Here is a 22,300-nt window from a genome sequence, read left to right on the forward strand (position 1 = left end):
GTAGATACATACCTGAACCCTTAAATAAGCCAGATAATTTCGATGAGCCAAGCACCAGCAGTACAAAAGACATTCCTCAGGAGAATGAAAGTTCGGCATCAGAAGACGTTCCCTCTACTTCCTCAGTGCAAAATGAAACTCCTACAGTTCAAAATGAACCAGCCAAGGAGAAACCGAAAATGAAAGCTAATGTTCATCATCAACCAAAGCAGATGAGGAATAAGAAACGAGAAAGGAACCAAAGATACAGGAAGAATCTCTCTGAAAGGAGACAATTCTGGCAATCCCAGAATGCATACTTCTCACATCAAGACAAGAATCTGAAGTATGAAAACAATCCTGCCGGAAAACCTGAGAGTCACAACAACCGAAAGCCAAGGTTCGGTTCACAAGAAAATACCAACCGAAAGCAAAGGTTCGGTTCTGAGAATGACTTCAACCAAAAGCAAAGGTTCGGTTCAAAGAACGATTCCAACTGAAAGAAAACGTTCGGTTCTGAAGTTAAAAGAGATCAAAACTCTAAGGTCAGTCCCTCCAATGATCAAAAGCAAAAGGGTCACCTAGAGTCTCCAGCCAAGAAGTCCTCTCAATCTAAACCCACTCATTCTAGTTCATCTAATTCTTCTAATTCTTCCAAATCATCTCTATCAAGCTCTAAAGCTAAGTCTGTTCATTCTCAAAAATCTCATTCATCGGCTGAACAAAAAGACAAACAGAAGGTTAATGAATCCACACCAGAGTCTAAACCGAACGCACTCAATCCTAACAAAATAAAAGTTTTTACCATTAAAAAGAAAGATGAAACAACACTTATAAAACGAACATATCTTGTTGATATCTCTCTTACTGTTCCTGTTCCCATGAAAAGCTCACGTGGACCCAAGAAACTTTGGGTTCCTAAATCTGCTTAATTTTTGCAAGTTATAAGTGACGAGCAGTTCGACGAAGAATGGTACATCGATAGTGACTGCTCACGTCACATGACAGGGAGGAAAGAGGAGCTCAGGGAATACAGGTCTCTTGCAAATGGTGGCATTGTCAAGTTAGGAAATAATTCTTTCGGCACCATAAAGGGATACGAGATGATAACAAACGGTGACTTTACTATAAGGAAGGTGGCTTATGTGGAAGGACTCCAACACAACCTCATCAGTGTATCTCAACTTGTTGGAGGTACAGGTCTCAAAGTCTCATTTGATGATGAAGGTTCTGAAATTATTGAGAAAAAGACAAAGAAAGTAATTCTCAAGTCGGAGTGAAAGGGTGAAATGTTTCCTCTAAACCTTAAACCCATCAAAGGAAACCCAGCTAAATGCCTGTTATCAAAAGCTCAATCTGACGAAAGCTGGTTGTGGCACCGCAGACTCTCTCATCTCAACTTTAAAGATATCAACCGACTTGTCACTGGAGGTCATGTTAGGGGTCTTCCATTGCTCAAGTTCGATAGAGATCATCTGTGTGCTGCATGTGAAATGGGGAAGCAGAGTCGTCAAAGTCATCTATCTGTAATTAACACAAAAGTTGTTGAACCACTCGAATTACTTCATATCGATCTGTGTGGTCCTTCATCTATCGAAAGCATCGGTGGTAGCAAGTATATTCTTGTTATTGTTGATGACTTTTCACGATTTACATGGGTGTTCTTTCTAAAGCTCAAATCTGAAGCGACTCATAAGCTGAAAGTGTTCATCAAGCAGATTGAAGTACAGCTCAAGAAGGTCGTTCGCAACATCAGAAGCGACAATGGTCTTGAATTCAAGAACAGGGAGTTTGAAGAATTTCTTGCAGAAAAAGGAATAAGTCACAACTTCTCAGCTCCCTACACACCACAACAGAACGGAATTGTCGAAAGACGAAACCGATCTTTGTGTGAAGCTGCCCGAACTATGCTAAGTTTCGCTTCCTTACCTCTTTATTTTTGGGCTGACGCTATTTCTGCTGCTTGTTTTACACAAAACAGGTCTTATCTCAACAAACGATTCACGCTCACACCATACGAGATTCTCAATAACAGAAAGCCTAATGTGAAATTTTTCCACGTGTTCGGCTCACGGTGTTTCATCTTTAATTCTAAAGAACACCGCAATAAGTTCGACGTCAAAGCCGACAAGGGAATCTTTCTGGGATACTCTCTCACATCCAAGGCATACAGAGTCCTAAACAAGCGTTCAAGAAAAATTGAAGAGACATATTACGTGACCTTTGACGATGGCTATGTCAAAAAGCTACAAGCTAAAGAAGACACCGTTGGGGAAATCTTTCCTCAAACTGGGCAAGTCACAGTCTCGATCGTTAATTTATACGATAAATTTCTGGAGCTCTTTGACGAACCAGAGAAAGCTTCTCTCTCAGAAGCTGGTGCAGCAGACAACAAGGTAGACCACATAAAGCAAATTGTCGAAGATGCTGCCAGGAGAATGAACAAAGGAGGATCGAATTCTAATGAACCTCCATCCAACGATGCTTCAGTCGAGGGGGAGCCAAGCTCTACAACTGAAACCGAAAGTGCTTCTCTAACCGAAAGTGCTTCTCCAACCGAAGGTGCATCAACGCCTGCAAGTCCAGCATCACAAGAAACCTCTGAACCTCAAGTTTCTCAAAGCTCATCAATCGAGGGGGAGCATGATGATATGACGCTTGACTATGATAGCCAATCCGAGCCAGAAGAAATGATCAATGCTGAACTAGACCCAACCTTTGATCCAAATTATCCTCCTCTTACCAAATGGACAAGAGATCATTCTATCTCTCAAATGGGTTTTTAGGAACAAAATGGACAAGGAAGGGAATGTTATAAGGAACAAAGCTCGTCTAGTTGTAAAGGGATACTGTCAGGAGGAAGGGATTGATTATGAAGAGACTTTCGCTCCTGTAGCTAGGCTTGAATCGGTAAGAATATTTCTTGCTTATTCTGCCCACAAAAACTTTGAAGTTTTCCAAATGGACGTCAAGTGTGCATTTCTTAATGGAGAACTCGAAGAAACGGTGTATGTGGAGCAACCTCCTGGGTTCGTGAACGAAAAGTATCCAAAGCATTGTTATATTCTGGATAAAGCTGTGTATGGCCTTAAACAAGCTCCAAGAGCCTGGTATGAAACGCTAACTAAATTCTTAAAGATGTCTAAATTCAAACAAGGTTCGGTTAACCCAACCTTCTTTCGCAAAATGGAAGGTAACCACCTTATGATCGTTCAAATTTACGTCGATGACATCATCTTTGGCTCTACTAATCCCAGCCTAACCGCTGAATTCAGAAAGTTGATGGAGACTAAATTTGAAATGAGCTCAATGGGTCCTATTAACTTTTTTCTTGGTTTAAATATTAGACAGGGACCCGAAGGCATCTTTATCAATCAGGAAGCTTACACGAAGACTCTCTTAGCAAAGTTTGGTATGATGGGAGACTCCAAAGTCAAAGTCCCAATGGCATTCGGCACCAAGCTAACTCCATCTCTAGACAAACCGGCTGTTGATATCACGCTCTATCGTCAAATGATTGGCTCACTAATGTATCTTACTGCTAGCAGGCGTGACATCATGTTTTCTGTATGTTATTGTGCTCGATTTCAGGCAAACCCACGCGAACCTCACATGCTTGCAGTGAAGAACATTCTACGCTATCTGAAGCGAACTGCCTCCTTAGGTCTATGGTATCCTTCCAACTCAGGCTTCTTCGTTCAAGCCTATTCTGATGCTGACCTTGGAGGATGTGGACTCGACAGAAAAAGAACTACTGGTGGCTGTCAATTCCTTGACGGGAAGTTGGTCAGCTGACAATCCAAGAAACAAACGTGTGTGTCGTTGTCTACTGCCGAAGCGGAATACATTGCCGCTGCATCCTGCACATCCCAAGTGATTTGGATCCAGAGTCAACTTCAAGACTATGGACTCAATATGAAGAAGATCCCACTATATTGTGACTCTGAAAGTGCAATTAGGATCTATCATAACCCAGTGCAACACTCTAAAACCAAACACATAGCACTGAGGTATCACTTTATCAAAGATCACGTGGAAGATGGAAACGTCGAAGTTCATTTCGTAAGAACCACTGATCAACTGGTTGACGTCTTTACCAAAGCTATTCCTGAAGCATCATTCAACAGAATACTGCAAGGGCTAGGTATGATGGAATCAGAGTCAGTACCTCACACTATCTCTCAACCTCAAACGTAAGAAGCGAAACCAACCGAACGTTCGGGTTCGGTTGAATCATCTGATTCGCTCATCACTACAAAGGTAGTTTTCTTGGTTGTATATTGCTTGTACCAAGTTTTTCTGTTGTTGAAAATTTTATTCCAATTGCATGTCTAAATTCCTTGGTTTCTCAAAATTTTCCAAAACCGAAACCTACCGAAGATTCGGGTTCGGTTTTTCAAAATTTTGTTGAACCGAAACCAACCGAAGTTTCGGGTTCGGTTTTTCAAAATTTTGTTGAACCGAAACCAACCGAACGCTCGGGTTCAGTTTTTTTTTCAAAATTTTCTGCAACCGAAGCCAACCGAACGCTCAGTTTTTTCAATTTTTTTTTAAAAAAAGTTTTTTAAACTCATTTTTTTTTACTTATTTTATAAATCTCAAAAACTCCAAAAATATTTTTTTTGTGTGTTTGTTCGTGAATGGGGATATAAATGTTGAATTAATTAAGTGTCCCTAGAAGCATGCTGCTGTATGTGTCCCAAGCCTCATAAGATTTTGAATAATAGCCTTCATGACCTGGTATAAACAAACCTTGTCTTCCCAATAAGGCCAACACATTTATTCTAATCGTGAGCTACCTCACTCTCTTCTCACATGAGTTAAGATTTTTTTTATGCTTGGTCCTTAGTTTCGCAGCAGAGGTACTTTATCATTTTACACCATCTCCATTACACTTCTCCATTACATTCGTTTCATCAACGTAACCCTTGAGACTCTCAGAAATTACCACTGAGGTTTATGGTTACACAACATCTGTGTTTATAATCTTAGTTTCGTGCCACTACGAGCTGAGTGAAACCCAAAATTCAACACCAAATATGAATTGACGGTGAACAATTAATTTGCTCAAGTTTTCACCAATGAATTGATAAATGTACCTTCATGAAATCTCAAATTTTATTTTGTGTGATTCCTATGAAATTGTTAAACACCATAACATTTCTTCCCTTGGGATCCAGTTTTTATTTTTTTTGAGATTTTATCTTTTCCAAGCTATTTAAAATTAATTCCTACCTACTTGTTCAACAGACTACACCGGTCTCACAAGTACTTTGATCACTTTCTTTCTTATTTCAAGATTAGAATTGCTGCATCAAAGCGAAAGCCACCCTAAATTAGCCTAATTAAAAGAAGCCTTTCAACATTTCTTAATAAATGATTGATCGTAATTCAACGGGAATCCACCTTAACACTTTCAGGTCTCTCTTGACCTTGAAGGAAGAGATTCGTGCCCGGGATCATCAGTTTCGTGTCATAATTGACATCACAGAAAATCCTTAAAAGAGTTGCTTTATTTCTTTTCCTTTTACACTCTTTGCACGAAAATCTTTGATTTTCCAAAATTCCGTTACTAATTATTCCAGGCTGTATTATTCCTTTGGTGGTTAATTATGAAGCTGTGGTAAAAATAATCCACGTGGGTATTTAATTCAAAAGATGCCATTTAAAAAGATAAGACGAAAGGTTGCTGACTCGGCGGGAGTTAAACGGATTGAAATTCAACCGACGGTAAAAAGGGGGCGCGTGTGAATTTGAAACGCCCACACTTTTACTAACATCAGGGACACGTGTGCACATTTCAAGCGCCATCTTTCTGGCACTTAAAGGCGCGTGAGGATTTGAAACGGTTTTCCTCTTAAACGGCGCTAGTTGGGTGGCGTGATCCTAGGATTCTGACACTCTCTCTCCTACGTGATCATCGCATAGAAGATTTGAAACGATTTTTCTCTCTCCATTCCCTCACTATAAAAGGCAGTCAACACTCTCATTTACCTTTTTACTGCTTCCGGATTTTCTAGAGAGCAAAAACTCCCAAAAGCTTCACTATTCATCTTCTTCTTCTACTACATTCAACAATGGCGGAATCATCCTCAGTCCATGCTACCTCACAAATCCTTCTTATTCGTCCGCAACAATGCCTGGTGATCGATCTCAACCCTCTGGCGTACGACTCCTACATGTCGCCGATCATCGAGTGCCTGAAGTACTCCCAAATCGCTCCGGCTCTCTCCAGAATTGAGTCAGTGCCCATGGCAACTCTCTCGCAGGTTTATGCGACTGCCTATTACGATAAAGCAGTCAACCGGGTGTTCTTCGAGGTTGCTGATCACAAGACCTCTATGTCTCGACAACGTTTCTGCACATTACTGGGGTTGGCTGCTGACCCATCGAGAATTAATCCGGAGACGATTCCGGTTGGGCATCTTTACAGCATGTTCTACAATATGGGGTACACGGAGGTCCTCACCTCCGTCGCAAAGTTCAAGAAATCTTGTTTGCCGCCACAGTGGAACGGCATGTTCACAGTCCTCTTCAAGGGCTTGTCGAAACGGAGCTCAGGGTCCGACGGTGCTAGTCGACTTTTCTTGTCGATCATGTATGCAGTCTACAACGGGGTCAACTTGTATTTTGGGTTGGTCCTCTGGCAACAGCTCATCCAGAGCCTTTCTTCATCATCACGACACTCTGAGGTGTCGCTGGCCCGGTTCTGGATTTTAATCACAAAGTGGGCAATGGACAAGTTCGACATTCCCACTCCTGCAGGTGCATCAATGTCTTCTATTGGTACGTTTCATACCAAGAAGATCATCGTCTCTGATGCATCAAAATTCTCGTTCATTGGCTCTATTCCGGAGACAATGTATGGCGACATTCCCTCTGACAGCAGACTAATTCGGACGATCAAGGAATTCAGGGCAACTGGTCCTAGGGAACTTACACCGGAGATGCTAAAGTCAATCCATGATGCTGACAAACCGGTTCCCAGGGGAAAAAAGGCGGACAAAGGGAAGCAAGTGACCAAAGCTGCTAAAGGTCCTTCTCCTAAGAAGAGGAAACAATCGAAACCTGCTCAGTCCCCGCAGCCGAAGAGAAGGAAGACTCAACCGAAGCGAAAGCTTTTTATTCCCTCTTCTTCGACTGAATCAGAAAACGAGAGTTCGGGTTCGGACGGCTCTCAAGGAGGCGAAACCCCTCAAAGAGGCAACACACCACCTCCATTACCTACCCCAGAGATGGAACCTCATAATTCACCAGTTCCTTCACCTCCTCCAACCATTCCTACTTCCATTCCGACCATAATCCCCACTACCACTATTCCTCCAACCTCTTTCCCTATACCACCACCCATTTTCACAACTGCAACCGAAACACCACCAGTAACCGAAACCCCACCCGTAACCCAACCACCTCAAACCGAAACCCACACTCAACCACCACCCGGAAGTATCCCCACACCCACTCAACCTGAACCAACCAACACAACCACACCCCCAGCTTCACCACCTCCTCAATCTCTAGATCATGCCTCTGATGGAGATAACCCGTTTCTTGGCGGTGATAACGTGAACTTCGATTCGGTCTACTACAGTCCGTTTCAGGTTCAAAGTGATGAAGAGGACGATGCTCCAGTGACAAAGAAGCATCTTAAGGAGCTCAACGAGAAGGTTGACCTACTTCTCGCCTCATCTTCCACCCAACAGTCCTCTCTCTCTGAAGCTGCACTTCAGAAGATTGTTGATGCCTTCTCCAGGGCTCAACATGATTCGGTAGCCTTAGCCACTGCAGCCATTGACGCCTCAACCAAGGCCTGTGAGGCAGCGACCGAAAAAGTCGATAAACTATTCTCCGACGCTTCTATCCTGTTGAAGTCCTTACAGGAAAGCGCCGACGCCACAAAGACAACTTTGGAACCGATTGTTCAGCAATTGGCAAAGTTTGTTTCTACGGAGTTGACCTCCTTTGCTACACTTCGCCAATCCCTAAGCGACGACAACTCAGCCCTTCGTGCCTCCATCGACGAGCGCCTCGCTAAGCTTCAGGAGGATCTCGCAGCTGAAAATTCATTGATGGACGTCCTGGCGAACAAAACAACCGCCCTCAAGATCAAGAGCACGCAACTTTCAAACTCACAACAACAACTTGAGGCTCTTCGATCCGAAAGGGAAGTCATCAAGACATGTGTTTCGGATGTACACGCTGCCTTATCAAACATCCTAGAAGCACACGATCCCATTCTCAACCATTCAGTGAGGCGAACCCTTGCTGAAAAGCTTTCTCCTGCCATGGACCTTCTCAGCAAAATAGAAGGCTTACCGAGTTTTGTGTCCATTCTGAAACAAGGGGGAGAAGAGAAGCAGATCTGATCGAAACCACCTCCTTCCTCCAAAGCTACTCACACAACCAAACAGCCTCCGACTGGTCAAGCTTCGGGTTCGGGTGTGAAGGACAAAGGGAAAAACATAGCTGAGGAAGAAGATGAAGATGAAGATGATGAAACCATTGCTGACATGTTGAAACGAAAGAACAGTTGCAATGTGGATGATGATGTTAATCGTGTGGCGCGAGAGGTTGAAGAAGCCAAACGCAAGCAGAAGGAAGCCCACGATCTCCTTGAGAGCAGGAAGACTCTCTTCCCTGCCTAGACTCGGGAGCGCTTGATTAAAGAGGCCATAGATACTCCTAGCATCTTATGGCTCGAGCCAGTGATCTCGTTCGACTGCTTCAACTCTGTCGACTCGCAGTTCGACATGCCGCTGACTCGAAAGGCATTTATCTTCCACGCCTTCTCAAATATCTTTGAAGTCCCTCATCCAGATGCTGAACTTGATAGGGAGCTCATCGATTTCTATCTGAAGGCTGATCGTCCTCAGTACTTAACTTGGAGCGCCCAGAAGATAGTGAACGTTCGGGTCTTAAAGCCTTACACTGAAGGAAGGTTCATAAACGTTCGGTTCAAGGTGATTCGAGGATCTGCAAAAACCGCACATCATATCTCCCTAGCAGATCTACCGAACTTAAATCCTCATGATTGGATTGTCTTGCATAATATCCTTTTGACTAATGAAGTCGAATATGGTCCCATTATAGACCATATCAAAAGGATGTTAGTTTGTTACATCATGGAGGTTGCCCTTATGGATCAAGAGGTTGCCACAGTCTTCAAGAAGAAACCGAAGATAGCTCCTGTAGGATCGGCCAGTGGTCTCAACCAAATGAAGATGGGCAAGATCGACCCGAGACGCAACTCGGTTATGTTCACTAGAGCAGAAGGACATAAATGTCTCTTTGCTTTAGCTGACAAACACCTTTACACCACTGCTTGTCTGGAGCATGTGTTATCGATCATCAAAAGGTGTAAAGAGAATTCAACAGATGATGTAAAGTACTTCAACGACATGATCCAATGGTACATCAGGTTTAGACAGACAATACTCTCGCTCACCAAATGTCTGTTTAAAACCGTGAAGAAGAAGGTACCTGCCTCCGCTGCTGGCCCAAGTAACAAGTGAAGATCTCGCTCCAATTAACGCAAAGGGGGAGATTGTTGGGCTGAAGTTTTGTTGAAGATTGCGTTATTTGGGCTCGGCTGCTTATTTATTTAGTTTATATTCCGGTTTGGGCCTGTCCAACCGAGATCCCTTTTTGTTTATTATATAAGTATATGCTTGCATGCATATTAGGTTAATGATTAAAACGATAGATCAGAGCATAACGATAGAATTTACAGATTTCTTTAATCGTTCTTGTAACCTACTAATCCTCTACAGTTGATGTTCTTAATCGAGCTCTTCTGAGGATTTTGTTTTAATCATTCGACACGATTGATTCACTCTTGCCTTGTTCTTATTTTCGTGTTCTTGCTGTTTTTATAATTAATTACCTGTTTAAGATCTAATCGATCTTCATAGATTAAAATTTTAATCTTATCAATAATAATATCTAATTAGACAAAAGAAAAGGCAAATGCTATAAAAGTTTATAATACAACAACAATAACCAAATAAATCTTCATATAAGAACACATGATTTCCCACCTAAATTATACATGGAATTATAGAGGTGCTAACACCACAAAAGCAAAATAGAAGTAATCTAATGAAAAGTTCCATAAGAAGTTATTGTAATAAGAAGGCTATAAGTAGCTTCCTCAGGTACAAATCCCATAGCCTTCATCTCCTTAAAACTCCTAAAAGACGAAGTTGCAAAGATTGAAGATTATCCTGCAACTTTTTGGTTTCTTTCTCATCATGTTTTGCTTTCTCAGCCTATTTTTTTTAACAAAATAAACAACAAATAATTAATTTAATTATATAAGAAAACAATATAATAAATAAATGAAAGTAGTTTGCTAATTAATTACCAGCTGTTTGTACTTGAATAGCTCAGTGACATCGGTTTATTTTCTAGCTGGGCCATGTTCAACATCTCTCACTCTGCATGCAAAATTCAGGGAACAAATTGTTTCTCCGAAATCCGATGAACATCAATGTCTTACAGTCACCCCTTGCAAGAAAATATCAATCTACTTTTACTAATTTATTTATTGTAGTATTGTAATTTTATCACAACATTATGTAGAAAGAAAGCTCACCTGGAGCTATGAAGAATATGGGTAAGCTTTGAGTTCTAATATGGTTTAGATAAGAGACATACCTATAAGGAATGTGAGAAGTCTTGGATGCAAGAGTTGAAATCACACCAAATCAAAAAGCCACAAACTAAAATTGGTACACTTACATGTTGCTAAAAGCATCTCATCATGAACACAAATTGCACCAGAGATAACCAAACCAAACCCTAATCCAGGGAAAATGTAAGCATTGTTTGCCTGGCCAGGAATGAAGAGTTTGCCATCATACTCATAAGGATCAAAAGGATTGCCACTTAAAAATTGTTTGCTTGTTCAGCAGTGCACTCTGCTTGTGAGGTTGGATTCGAGAGAGCCATAATACGAGGTCTCTACATACAAAAATTATTATTTCATTAGTTTACTATTATACAATGATAAGGACATTCTTGTCTTTTTGCGCAAACGAGATAGCAAGATTGAGTCTGTATCCCACCTCATTGACAGTTGCCAAGGCTTCAATCACTTCTTTTGTAAATGTTTGTCCTACCCTTGATGTTCCTATCAGGATAGATGGCTTGATGGCCTGATAAATAATTGGAAATAAAACTAATTATTAGAAAAAACTAATCAAAAAGTTGATAAATGAAAGGAAAAAAAACATAAAATATTGTCCCACCTTAACAACATCCAAGAGAGTAGTGAGAGGTTCATGTTCATGAGCCCATGGTTGTATGAAATGTTGAAGGAATTCTTTACGAGAACTAACAATTAACCCCTTGGAATCCATTAGCCATATCTTCTTATGAGTCTCTTCCACAGGAATATTTGTCTATAAAAAACATTAAGAAAATAAATAAGCTTATTATATTTATGCTTATTATTATGTTTAACCATAAAGTTGGTACCTTCGTTGATATCTCAAGAGCTATAAGCTCAGCTATACCAGTTCCCGCCTGAAATTCGGTTTATTAAAGTAAGGAGATAATTTATGTGACGAATGTATATTAAAAATTAAATCTTCTAATGTAAAAGAAAAGATTTTTGTGCACAATTGACAAAAATAACCATGAATTGTCCATTCACCAAATTCTCCCCATGAGCTGTCACTCTCAATAAGCTACACAACAACATTTTCCATAAAGATTCCACCTTGATTTTATATTCACAACTACAATGCTATAACTGAATACACACACACACACACTCACTTACTAGTGAGATTGGCTACTTAGCTCATTGGCATTGGTATATCCAAAAGATCTGACACAACTCCTGCTTTTGAGCAGTTCCCATACTTCATATATCTTGTACACAGGCACCTTAGAGAGTCCAGGAACTTCTTATGTTCCTTTATCTGATTGCTTAATTTCCAACTTGGATTTGTATGTTTATGAATAGATGTAGAAAACTAAGTAAGATGGTGTATGTAAAGATTCAAGAAAGCTTACTTTTTAGCAGGGTGTTCAGTGTCTTTAACTAAGAGGTCGCATATTTTCTCATTGTAAACTTCTAATTTGCTGACAAAGAGTTCATATCTCATGATATCACTTCTCTTTTTAGATATTTCAATAGTTGCTCCAGTGTTCGATAGTTCACTCCTCTGTGTTCAGGTGTTCCTTCCATTGTGAATGTTTTTCCCGTTCCAGTTTGTCCATATGCAAAAATGCATACGTTAAAGCCATCCAGGACTGATACCACTAGAGGCAAAGTTTGTGTAAAAACAACCTTTGCAAGTGATTGTGATAAGATAATTAGATGAAAATGAAAATGAATGATCACTGGAATTTGTTGTTGTTTACCTTGGTTGTCATCTGGTTTGAAAATATATATGGGTCAAGGTCCAAACAACCCCTGTTTTAAGCCAATAACAACAATGAACTCTTTAAGGATTTTCATCAAACAACTTGTGTGCGTCAATCTGAACTCAACCTTAACAGTAAAACAAATTCAAGTCGAAGTCTGAAAGTGTGAATGTGTCAAGGGCAGAATCATCCAAGAGTAGAAACAAAATCAACTTAACTCAATTGACAATTTTCAACAATCAATAATCGATTTTAATCAAATTATAAAAGCCTAAAACAAACACAACTTAACCCTCATATTCATCAGTAAATAAGACAAGTAGACGTGGAGAGGAGAGTAGAGACTAAACTTTGATAGGATTACGGAGGCCAGACGACAACGTCGGAGGAGGAGAAGATGGCGTCGGAGGAAGCGACTGTTATGGAAGCTTCAAATGGCAGCGACTGCTGTAGAAGCTTCAGAAGGCGAAGATTGGTTTAGCTTGGAGGATGATGACTGACGGATTGCGACAACGTGAATGGAAGAAAAGGACGATGTCGGAGGAGGGGCATATGACATCGAAGAAGAAGATGGCATCGTTTTATAAGCTTCATTTCATGCTTTCATTCGTTCCTTCAAACTACAGAGAGAATTTCAAAAAAGAAATGAAACAAATGCAATGGAGTGAGAAGAACCCTAGCAGCAATTCCAACAATTTGACACTTTTTCCATTATTATTTTTTCCTGTTGACCTTAGTTGACCGATTAGGGTGCCTAGACCCGATAACCTCCATCTTTGACTGATTTTGACCATGTCCGATAGTAGGGTCCGATTAGCAATAAATGTCGACGGTGGAGGACCGCTAAACGCCTAGACGTCGATTAATCGGCCACCTAGGCCGATATTTGCAACACTTATATATATATATATATATATATATATATATATATATATATATATATATATATATATATATATATATATAGTCAGTGACAACTGCTTTACGGTCACTGATTGTTTTTTTTTTTCTTATAGTTCATCAGTGACCACTATTGGGTGGTCACTAATTGTTTTTCCCCATTTAAAGAGTAGACGTGTAGTTTTAAATAAAAGTAGTCAGTCATCACTATTTTTGGTCACTAAACCTCTAATACAGTGACCATTTTTTTTGTCAATAAGCTTCTAACATATTGACCATTATTCTTAGTCACTATATAGTTAACATAGTGACAATTATTTTAGTCATTAAATAGTTGTTATGATACGAAAGAAAAGTAGTTCAATTTTTTCGCGCTTTAGTGACCGAGTTAGTGACCACCACATATAATTCGTCATTAAATTTGTAGAATTATCAAAACTCAGTGACCACTTAAATTCTAGTGACTAAAAGATGCTTTCAGTGGCCAAATTTTAGGTCGTAACTAATAAGGACTTTTCATTTAGTGAATAGTAAAAAACAATGGATGACCCTACACACACGATAACCAAATTATTTCAATAAAACATTAAAATAAACATTTATCATTGATTACAAAAACAACAATGAAATTTATATGAGAATTTAACAATAAATATTATAACAAGATTAACATGACAATTACATCATAATCACATAAATAAACAATCCAAACATTACCGTCTTGTAATTTATGTATAGGCCTACCTCATCCAATGAGATAAGTTGTAATGAAGATCAACATTCTTTTCATGAAGTGACGTACAAAATTCACGAATATCACCGATTGAAATCACTATCATGTCATTTAGACTTCATTGCAGCATCGAATATCATGCTGAAAGCCTTCTCAGTGCAAGTCCGAAACTTCACAGGATCTATGAAACCTGTCTCAGCTCCTATAGTAACCCTCAACTGGTCCATGTAGCTCATTATCGTCACCACTAGACTCTGCAGAATCAGTATGCAAAACCCAAGCTAGATCAGTTAAATGGAGTAGAGATTATATATATAGTAGCAAAAATTGATGATACCTGTGGGGAATTGACGACCATGAAATACAACCCTTTAACAGGTTGATTCGAAAGTGCCATCTTTTCAACTGGTCCGATCATATTTGTCACTGCCATGCTTGGATTCCTTATCGTGTTGTGAACATATTGAGCTGCTGCCTTTACATGGATTACGTACCCATGCCATTTCAATACAACTTAGATAATTAAAGATAGATAGAGAAATATAAGAATGCATTTGATCAGAGCTAACTATGTAGACATACCTCTGGACCTCTATATTTTCTCATTGATTCTAGTAGCATTCCAGTGAGATATACAGCAGCTGAGTTTCTCTTCCTTTTGATGATACTTTGTATTTCCTGAACAAATTTGAGCGGTTTCAAGGACTCATCATACTGGTGAAGTTGTGGCAATGAAATATGCAAGAAAGCAAACTTGTTTCCCCATAGACTTTTAGATTCCTGATTTTGACACATCTCATTGAGAGACTTGAAACCATTAATATATCTTGTGTTAAGTAACACCAAGGCCGTTGAGCTTTCATTTTTTGCTTCTTCACTCGTTACATCCATGTATAATCTTGTCCCCAGAAAGATGATTCCACAAATTACATCATTTATTGTCTGTGTAACAATATATTGAGAAGGATGAGACTAAGTAACAAGCTGAAAAATAATACATAGCATAAAAAATATACAGGATCATCATGTTAAGTGTTAACTACATATTTTATTCGAAAGATGTTTAAATAAAAACCATAAAAATATTAGAAACAATGAAAACCGATCATTCATAGTTTAATAACTTGGTTTTTTTGTTTATTTGTTTTTAATAGCTGTTTAATATTTATAAAGATAATATATATATCAAAAATATAAATACTAATAACTTTTTATATTGTACTATAATTTTCATTATCCACTTAACTTATAAGTAAAACAATAATGTAACAACATTTACAGTTTAGTCATCACAAATTTCTATTAAGTTATGAATACATTAATATAATCTTTTTTGATTGATATCCATATCTAAATGTCTAAAATAAGAATTTTTTTTTCACAAGTTTTTTATTATAAACATTTGTTAGGAAATTAAAAAAATCTATTATATATATATATATATATATATATATACTGGAGCAACGGCAAGGGTAGCGGTTACTTGGTCGACGTGGTGCAGGCAAGAACAAATCGTCCGAGAAATCGAGTGGGAGAGAACCGATGATGGTGTCTATTAAAGGAGGAAAAGGGGTTTCTACAATTTTACTGTGTATGTACCCTATGGGGATAACTTGTCGCCGATGGGCAGACATAAGATTTTATAGTGGGGTATAACCAGAAAGTCAGAGGTTGCACGATAGTAGAAAAAAATTCGAAAATTTTCGAAAAATTTTACACTACGGCTAGAAAAGTCTAGGGTCGCACGGGCCACCGTGTGCCTGTACTAAATCCGCCCATGTTGTCGTCCCTATACACTTATACAAAACAACGTTGTCCCATATTTTCCAGATAAATACATTTAAAATATATATATATATATATATATATATATATATATATATATATATATATATATATATTTACGTTTATTTATTTTTTGGACGCTATGTTGTGCCTATAGCTTTTGGATACCCGCAAAGAAAAAATTTCCTTCCTACCAAACCAATAGAGACGATTTATCGTCACTTTAGCTTTACAAGTGAAAGTTTATTTGTCAACACTATAGCGACAATGGTTGTCCCTTAGGTTCCTCTGTAGGGACGACATTTGTTCTTCCTATAGCTTTCTGTCTTTTGTAGATGTTTATTCTTGTAGTAAAGGTATATATTACATACAACATGAAGGCATGACTTAATTTGCTTGATTTGATCTAGAGAGAATGTGATTGTCGTTATATTGATGGGATTGAACTCCACCCCTTTGTTGCCGGAGTGTATCGGGCTCCTTCTATCTTCCAAAAAACTGCTCTTTAAAACGCTCCAACCGAAATCCATAACAGTGTTTAGTGCACAACTTAGTACCTGTGGTACACGACTAATTATGCTTTTAGGAACTTTTTCTGGCTTGAGAGAGTTCCGAAAAATTGGCAATGTTAATGGTAGAGAAGGATTATCTGCCCTTTGCAGACAAGAGAGAAGAGCACACATAAGAGAGTAACCATCACCAAGTGAATGGTGAAGCTTGAAAACAACATTTCCAGACGCATTGCTTGTTGGGTACTTGATGATATGAATTTCCCATAGTGGCTTTGTTTGTGGTAATGGATCTTTCGCCATTTTTGATAGGTAATCATTGAAACAATGATCATATGATTCAGTTGATAATCCTTCAGGAAAACAAGGGATTCTTATATGGTCTTCCGCATTCACTTCTACTCTCTTCCACTGCTTCCCTCCCTGTTTGTCTTCCACCTGCTCATATAACCATGCAACCAGCAATTAATGGAATAGTAATAAAAAAATACATGATCGATTTATTATATTTATGGGGTATACTTTTTCGGAATTGGTTGCTCACAACGTAATTTCTATTCCTCTAGTTCCTACCTAAATCTTAAACACATATTACACTTCGTATAAACATGAAATAGATTTGTAAGAGCCATAACCAACATTTGCATGGTCAATCCAAGAGACAACAAGAGAGTAGCGATAGTAGTTAGAAAGGCAGTATTACCATAATGGAAGAGAAACGAGGGTTAATGGGAAGAAAGACATCGTTAACGAGTGCTAGGCTTGTAGAGTCATCAAATGGGTTCTCAAACTCCATGACACAAAGAATAGAAATAGAAAGCACCGAGCTGTTGAAGTATTGCCCTGTCGTACTCACTGGCTCTGAAAGTACCACATCTTCCAGACCTCCTACCTTCACCCTCAAATCCATATCTTATATTTTGTCGTGTGTTTTGCTGCAAAATGCTCAAGTACTCTGTGACCTGGTTCGACTTGTTACAAGCTTAATATATAAGTACTTGTTGTCCTGGTTTGCTCACAATTTATTATCTAGAAAGTTGCTCTTTCACACATAAGTTTGGTTATATTTAAAGGAGTATGTTGCTATGGTTTGTACATCATGCTTAAAGATGGTATATTATTTCTGGATTGAAGGAATGTGTGTTATGTCAATATTGTTAATCAGTAATCACAGTTACGATCTGGCACATCTGTACATAGATATATAGTAGGCGTTGTACGATTAAATCATGTATTACATTTAGCCTCCACCAAAAGTATTTTGAGTACGTAAATGAAAGATTCTTTTACTTGGTCCTTTGCCAATGTAAATCAATATATATATTTTTTATTTATTTTTTTATTTTACTGTTTTTTTACTGGCAGTAGAAGTCTACTAGTGTCTAAAGTCCCCACTTTTACCTTCTTTTGCCAATAACATCACCCCTAACTATTTTTAAAAGTTGCAAAAATGAAAAAGATGTCACCATCAATCTAGATGGCATAGGTAAAAAAAATGTACAACCTTACAAGTTAGAAACTAAGGTATCATATCCACCATGAAATCTATAAACTTTAAATTGATCATCACATTAATTATTAATTATGTCAACTTGGTAATGTCACCTAATTAAATGTCACCTAAGATTCCACTCCATTTCGACCATTCCCTTTATGAGTTTATATCATGTATTCTGGATACTTAAAAACGACAAACTTTAGGCTGGGTGTGGGCAACATGTCATTATATGTTATCACGCCCAAAAGGTGTCACATCATCATCCTAGTCATAGATGTGTGTTATAACATCCAAGATTGAAATGTACAACACAAAATAACATGTAATAACACCCGTTTCTTATTTTATTTTATTTGTTTTTGATGTTTTTAGTTTCTATGTTACGAATGTTTTTTACTTATTTATTATGTCATAATATTTATAATTATAATATAAATTAAAAATAACATTTAAAAAGTGAAAATAAAAATTTAAATCCTAAATTAAAAATAAAAAATAAAAAATATTACAACTAAAGATAAAAACAAATTTAAAAACCTAAAATCCAAAACGAAAACACGAAACAAATTACATTTTCGATCTAAATTATTCAACTTTCGTGCCATCATAGATATGATCTGTCAATTTTTTCGAAGTTGTTTGTGTTTTCGTTGGTCTTGAATATCAACGACTCTATTTAAGTATTCTTTTGTCTCTGGTTGAAAATGAATTAGTCCATGTTCCATTAGCGAATACTCTACAATGTTTCGTCCTTTATCTCCAATCAGCATGTTATGCATAATGATACATGTATACATAATATCTCGTAGAGTATCCAACTCATATGCTCGTGTCGAATGTTCAATGATGTGCCATTTTCCTTTCAGAACTCCAAAAGCACGTCCCACGTCCTTACGTGCTCCGTCTTGTCTTCTCATGAAAATTTTATCTCTTGGTTCTATCGGGTATCGAAGCGCTTTCACAAATGTTGAATATGGTGGGTTTATTCCGTATGTGAGGTAATACCCGACCTTATACTCATGGCTATTTACTGTGAAAGGAGCAGCCGATGCCTTTCTTGTCAAAAGGTCCTGAAATATTGGTGACTCATCAAGAACGTTTCCATAAGTGTTGTGACGCAACAATCTCTAATACTAACGAAGGCGATCCAAGATGACCACTTGTGTATTGACATTTCCACGCCACAAGATAATTTCTCCATATCCACTTTGCGCAATCAATGCTTCCAAGCATTCCCGAAAAAACATGTCATTCTTCATGTGTTGCATATAGTTGTTGCATGTCATTCAATGAAGGTTTGTGCAAGTATTTGTCACTGAAGGTTTCGATAACACCTCTCTACAATCTATACAAACTTTCTCGTGCAGTTCGCTCTGACATTTTCATATTGCAACAACACATTTTGGCAACCCTGTAAAACCTCGTTTACCTCTCGCATCATACCTCATTTGGAAATATTCATACCTAAACATATATTTAATTTTTTAAAACGAGTATTTAATAATCTAAAGAATGTATATTTAATTTTTAAAACAACTATTAATCTAAAGAACATATATTTAATTTTTGAAACAACTGTAATTACAGTACCTGCTTTCAATTGCATTGGCTATCCATTGAAACATAATTTTTCCGCAAACAAAACATTCTTTTAAAATCTCTAGGTTGGTAGATATAATTATCTCCAAAATAATTGTGTACTAGACGTATATATTCTTATTCACGATCTCTATTCAACATCGCACATCTGGTTAGTACTGGAGCTGGCTCTGGTGGTAACATGTCGGTAACATATTGATACATCATACCAACGAACATATCATCCTCGTCGATATCATGATTGTACGGATGGAAAAGATCAAAAGGTTCCATTTTTCAATTAAATAGAGTAATAGAAAACAAAATAAAATTGAAAGCAATAGGAATTGTTAAATGGATTTGTTGGGTTTGGTAGATAAAATGGAGATAAAAATGTTGTGTATTTATATTAATAGAATTTTTTTTATATTGGTGACCGTTTGCAAACGGTCGAAATTTTGAACGTTCCAATCAAATTAATCTCCTCCCGTTACCACCATAACATGTGTTACCATAACACCAAAAAACGCAAAGGGGGGGGGGGGGGCAGTGTTGGGGGCGCTGTGACGTCGTTTTTGTATGTCCACGTCGGAATAACAGGCTCTCTCGTTGCCCATTCCGAGTAGCCTTAATGATCAATAAAGATCGTATAAACCTTTAACTTTTTTAAAAAGCAAATTAAATTTTTTATTCTTGTTTGTTTGAAATAGTGGGTGATCCGTGATTATTATTTTTGTAATTTTGTGAAATACGTAGATTATTTTATAAGTTTGCATAAAAGGAGACTATTATATATATATATATATATATATATATATATATATATATATATATATATATATATATATATATATATATATATATTTCATGTTCTCTTGTGAACAGTTCGTCGATCAATTGGTCCATAATTTTTTTTCTTTTTTACTGTTTTACTCTGTCTGGGTTTTAATCGTTTTCGTTTTCCCGTTTTTGTTTATGAAGCTTTACCCTTGTTGGTATTGATTCCATTCTTGGTCAATGAATCATCAATGGTATTGTTCATTGTGCACATGCATCCTCTTCTCCTTTACCATCACTACTTTACCTCCACCAAAGTTAGTTTAATCCCTCCACACACCCATTCACTACCTAAAATGTCCCACCTCTCACCTCATACAATTGCGGCTTCTCCCGTTGCGTTGCCTTCTTCCTGATTGTCTTAGGATCCCCTCCGCCGATTTACTTCGCCCTCACTAGCTTCTCAATCACTCTTTCTGATCCCCCACACTGAACTAAACCTTTAATGCGATTTTTATTGGCTATTCGGCTTCCTGCTTCCGGTTCCATCCGGACCAACGTGGATTTAACTAAGAATCAGGTAGTGGGAGTACGAGAGGTGTTGGGTTTGTTAAGAATTGATGAGAAAACTATTCTCTAAGATCGATAGATTCAATCAAATATCAATAAAACGAAAACAAGTAATAGAAAACGATAAACTACAAGATGAATCAAATGAGTGTCGAATGATTAATATGCTCCACCTCAGAAGAATTCAATGAGAATTGCTACTATAGAGGTAGGCTACAGTTATAGTACACAATAAGTAAAATAATAATTAAGAAGCGTTCTTAATATAATGAATGCATGCACTATATATATATATATATATATATATATATATATATATATATATATATATATATATATATACTAAACCCTAAAACAAAACACGCCTGGACAGGCCCAGACCGAGTATACAAATGGACCGAAATGCTAAGCCCAAAGACATAACCTCTTAGACTCAACAATCTCCCTATTTGCGCCAATTGGGGCGAGAAATCAAGTTGGTTTAGCAAGAGTACTTTTCTTCACCGTCTTGAATAACATGGGTATGATGGCAAGAAGAGTTTGACGAAACGAAATGTACCACCGAAGCATATCCGTGAATTTCTTCTTATCACTTTCATTATTCAGTTTGCACCTTGTATAATGTCAATAATATGCTCCTAACATGTAGTGGAGAACAGGTGTTTATCGTCGAGAGTGAACAAAAATCTTTGACCTTCGCCTCTTGTGAACATGACAATGTGATATTTTGAATCAATTTTGCCCATCTGCATTATGTTCAAGTCGCCAATCTTCCCAATCAGTTTGACAGTTGGCTTCTTCCTTAAAACGCTTGCAATCTCTTGATCCATCTTTGCAACCTCCATGATGCAAGAGGCTAACATTCTCTTGATATGATTGATAATCGGCTCATACTGTTGTTGATTAGTCAACAAGATGTTGTTGAGAAGGATTCAATCTAGTGGATTCAGATTCGGTAGATCGACTAATGAGATTATATGGACCGAATTGTCAGATCCTCGGGTCACTTTGAATTTGACATTTATAAATGAACCCGCAGGAGTCGGTTTCAATACCTTAACTGATGTAATCTTTTGAGCGCTCCACGTCGGGTATTGACGTTGAGAGAATTCAAGATAATAATTAATTAGTCGACAACCTTCAGATCAGGAGAAGGAACGTTGACAATTGAATCAAAATAGTGAAATACAAAGGCTTTTCGAGTGATAGACGTGTCAAATTGAGAATCCCTTGTACTCTCACAGCCAAAAGAAACGACTGGTTCAAGCCAATGAGTGCTAGGGGACTCAATCGCTTCCTTAATCAATTTCTCCAATGACCAAAATGGAAAGAGAGCTTATCTACAAACCAAGGTATCATGAACATCTTTTTCTCTTTTCTTCTTTTCTTCTTCAGTTTCCTCTTCTTCATAATCCTGACCCATAATGCCCTTTCCTTTGTCCTTTACACTAGAAACTGAAGCTTCATTACCCTTCGGTTTAGTGGTTACATTTAGAATTATAGAAGATTGTTTGAGAGGATTTTGCAGATCTTCTCCCCATGTTGGGGAGTAACAATCGACTCCGTAACGCCCTCAATTTGGCTCAAAAGTTAGAG

General features: G+C 37.9%; 1 protein-coding gene and 1 pseudogene across 1 annotated transcript; both read right to left on the reverse strand.

Annotated features, from left to right (window-relative positions):
• Window positions 1-10,151: 10,151 nt before the first annotated feature.
• LOC128127927 (NADP-dependent malic enzyme-like) lies at window positions 10,152-12,092 on the reverse strand (annotated as a pseudogene).
• A 1,724-nt stretch (window positions 12,093-13,816) lies between these two features.
• LOC128128156 (wax ester synthase/diacylglycerol acyltransferase 4-like) lies at window positions 13,817-17,191 on the reverse strand. Its single transcript, XM_052767021.1, has 5 exons — window positions 16,985-17,191; window positions 16,144-16,719; window positions 14,570-14,929; window positions 14,325-14,462; window positions 13,817-14,241 (listed from the first exon to the last, which is right to left on the reverse strand). The coding sequence occupies exons 1-5, from the start codon at window positions 17,189-17,191 to the stop codon at window positions 14,095-14,097; spliced, it is 1,428 nt and encodes a 475-aa protein (XP_052622981.1). The 3' UTR covers window positions 13,817-14,094.
• Between the last annotated feature and the right edge of the window lie 5,109 nt (window positions 17,192-22,300).

The sequence above is a fragment of the Lactuca sativa genome, chromosome 8, assembly GCF_002870075.4.
Source record: "Lactuca sativa cultivar Salinas chromosome 8, Lsat_Salinas_v11, whole genome shotgun sequence".
Taxonomy (NCBI): Eukaryota; Viridiplantae; Streptophyta; class Magnoliopsida; order Asterales; family Asteraceae; genus Lactuca; species Lactuca sativa.

Bases quoted from the DNA above. Each gene is read 5' to 3' on its own strand.
- LOC128128156 (XM_052767021.1), bottom strand. From the start codon at position 17,191: ATGGATTTGAGGGTGAAGGTAGGAGGTCTGGAAGATGTGGTACTTTCA. The intron at 16,720-16,984 runs GTAATACTGCCT...TTATATGAGCAG, and splicing joins CTCGTTTCTCTTCCATTATG to GTGGAAGACAAACAGGGAGG. The intron at 14,930-16,143 runs GTATGTAATATA...ATTGTTACACAG, and splicing joins TTAAGTCATGCCTTCATGTT to ACAATAAATGATGTAATTTG.